At 35.4% G+C, this 2,963-nt stretch overlaps 1 protein-coding gene across 1 annotated transcript; it reads left to right on the plus strand.

Annotated features, from left to right (window-relative positions):
* The first annotated feature begins 598 nt into the window (after window positions 1–598).
* On the plus strand, window positions 599–2,456 carry LOC110865061. Its single transcript, XM_022114263.2, has 2 exons — window positions 599–731; window positions 816–2,456. The coding sequence occupies exons 1-2, from the start codon at window positions 629–631 to the stop codon at window positions 2,330–2,332; spliced, it is 1,620 nt and encodes a 539-aa protein (XP_021969955.1). The 5' UTR covers window positions 599–628; the 3' UTR covers window positions 2,333–2,456.
* The last annotated feature ends 507 nt before the right edge of the window (window positions 2,457–2,963 follow it).

Genomic DNA, 2,963 nt, shown 5'->3' on the forward strand with positions numbered 1-2,963 from the left:
AAAAAAATCCTCAAATTTATGGTGCAGTTTTAAAAAAAAAAATTAATAATAATGTCGTATAAAAAGTTATTGACGTTTAAAAAATGAGATGAAAATATGCATGTGTCTTGCATGTGGATGTGGAGAGAGAAAGCCAACAAATAGGCTTTTCCAAAAATGCCTTACACCCCTCTTTTTTCCTACATTTTTATCTTAGTAATTGAGGGGTTGTTTGGCAACTTCTGAATGGTTAAGTGCTGAACCAGTAAGAGGTCTGAACCATTAAGAGCCAGTATAATGCTTAACCCTTCAGAGGCAAACGTCTGACCAATTCAGATTAGAGGTCTTAACCATTTAGACTTTGTATAATACTTAACAATTCAGAGGCAAATGTCTGAACCATTCAGACATGTGCTCACGAAACAAACAGTCTAAACCATTAAGAGCCTCATTAAGAGGTAAACAAACAACCCCTAAAAATAAAAAATTAACATCTCTTCTTATCCTACTTAATACTTCAAATTTAACTTTTTATTTCATCATACATACCTATATGCATGTTTATAATGTAAATTTATATATATGTATGTGTTATATAATCACGTGTAATTGCCAATATTAGCTAATATTTTAGCACTACCTTCAAGCTATGGGGAATTTTCTTTGTTGCTTTACTACCACGAAAGAAACCAAACCTTTCCCCATTGATACCGACTTCAAGTTTTCTTCTCCATTACCTTCTTGGCCACCAGGTTCTTCTTACATTCATCTTCTTTATACCTTTCCAATTTTCAAACAAATTAACTTGTTATTCAATCTATAATTCTTACATGCAGGTGAAGGTTTTGCTAATGGAACCATTGATCTTGGAGGACTTCAAGTGTGCCAAATAACATCTTTCACCAAAATCTGGCCCAGTTCTGATGGAGGATCAGATGATAATGGTGCCACTTTCTTTGACCCCAATCCAATACCAGAAGGGTTTTCAATGCTAGGTTGTTATTGTCAATCTAATGCAACCCCACTTTTCGGTTGGGTTCTCGCCGGAAAAGATGTTTCCGGCGGAACCCTAGCTAGTCCAGTGGACTATAAACTAGTTTTAAGTGTGGATAACTCTTTCTACATTTGGTTGCCAACGCCACCGGATGGGTATAATCCGGTAGGCTATGCAATCACTTCTTCTTCAGAAAAACCTCCACTTGATAAGATCAAATGTGTTCGTGTCGACCTGACGGATGAGTGCGAAACCGATGGTTTCTTGTGGGGTACGGATGATGGTGTTAGTGTTTACAGTTCGAGACCAAAAACTAGAGGTGCACAAGCTCCAGGGGTTTGTGTAGGTACTTTTGTTGTTGAAGATGAAAACAATAGTTATTCTATGTTATCTTGTCTTAAAAATAATAACTTTAGTATGTTATCATCTTTTATGCCTAATTTGGCACAAATAAAGGCCTTGGTTCAAGAATATTCTCCAAGGCTCTATTTTCACCCAAGTGAAAGTTACCTTCCATCTTCAACAACTTGGTACTTTAGCAATGGGGTCCTATTGTATCATGTTGGAGACGAGTCAAACCCTATTCCTGTTGAACCCACTGGCTCGAACCTACCTCAAGGTGGTTCGAACGATGGCACATACTGGCTTGATCTTCCGATTGACGAGACAGAAAGGGAGAGAGTCAAGAAAGGAGATCTACAAAGTTGTGAGGTCTATATACATGTTAAACCAATGTTAGGAGCAACATTTAGTGATATTGTTATATGGGTTTTCTATCCATTTAATGGACCTTCAACTGCCAAATTAGGATTGATTGATGTTCCTTTAGGGAAGATAGGAGAACATATAGGTGATTGGGAACATATGACAATGAGAATTAGCAATTTTAATGGTGTTTTACATCGCGTTTATTTTGCACAACATAGTGGAGGGACGTGGATAGATACCACTTCTCTTGAGTTCCAGTCTGGAACTAATAATTTCATAGGGTATTCTTCGTTGCATGGCCATGCAACGTATCATACCCCTGGAGTTGTGCTCCAAGGGACGGATGTGGTTGGGATAAGAAATGATACCGCAAAAAGTGACATGTTCTTAGATGTAGGAGCCTCGTATTCAATCATGGCGGCTGAGTATATCGATTCCATAATTGAGCCGCCATGGTTAAACTATGCGAGAAAATGGGGTCCTAAAATAACGTATGAGATTGGAGTCGAGCTTGAGAAATTGAAAAATTCTTCGGGGATTCTAGAATCTACCATTGAGAGCTTGCTGGAGATTCTACCAAATGAAGTTTTTGAAGAGGATGGACCAACCGGACCCAAAATGAAAGATTATTGGGAGGGAGATGAACGATGAATGATATTATTGGTAAATAACTTGTGTTGTTAGTATGTTGCAAATAATATTTCCTTTCCATTGAAATTTATGTATTGTTTATCAATATTTGATTATAAGATTGTATTTAGTTTGCCTTTTCTAAGATGATTATTTGTAAGAAAATCGACATTATTTTCTCCATACGGTTATAAGTCATCTATACTGTATTATAATGCATAAGGGAAAATATTTTAATATAGACAAAAGTTAAGGACTTTTTTTAGTTTAATACAAAAGTACAACCCTAAAACGAGGGTAAATTAGTCTTTCAAACATTAATTACTTTTAAATCCATCATCTTTATTACACTTTAATCCTTCAGCTTAACCAAATTCGAATTTATTAATTATTAGTTAAATTTTATCTCCTTATAAAAAACTAATCACCCCCATGATTTTTTGATGATCATAATTCGTACCTTAGTATTTTGTTTAAAGAAACTACACCAAAAATATGAACATTTTATTCTCTTTAATCTGAGTATAGTATTGCAATAGTATTTTAATTAAAAGATTTGATATGTTACGTGATTAACAATGTCTAAGGGTGAGCAATAACCGAATCATTAATCGAAATCGAAGCGAAACAGACGAAATCGAACTGAAATCAA

The sequence above is a fragment of the Helianthus annuus genome, unplaced genomic scaffold, assembly GCF_002127325.2.
Source record: "Helianthus annuus cultivar XRQ/B unplaced genomic scaffold, HanXRQr2.0-SUNRISE HanXRQChr00c016, whole genome shotgun sequence".
Classification (NCBI taxonomy): Eukaryota; Viridiplantae; Streptophyta; class Magnoliopsida; order Asterales; family Asteraceae; genus Helianthus; species Helianthus annuus.

Excerpts from the sequence above, each read along its gene's own strand:
- LOC110865061 (XM_022114263.2), top strand. The coding sequence starts at position 629 with ATGGGGAATTTTCTTTGTTGCTTTACTACCACGAAAGAAACCAAACCT. Across the intron at positions 732-815 it reads ATTACCTTCTTGGCCACCAG|GTGAAGGTTTTGCTAATGGA; the intron begins GTTCTTCTTACA and ends TCTTACATGCAG.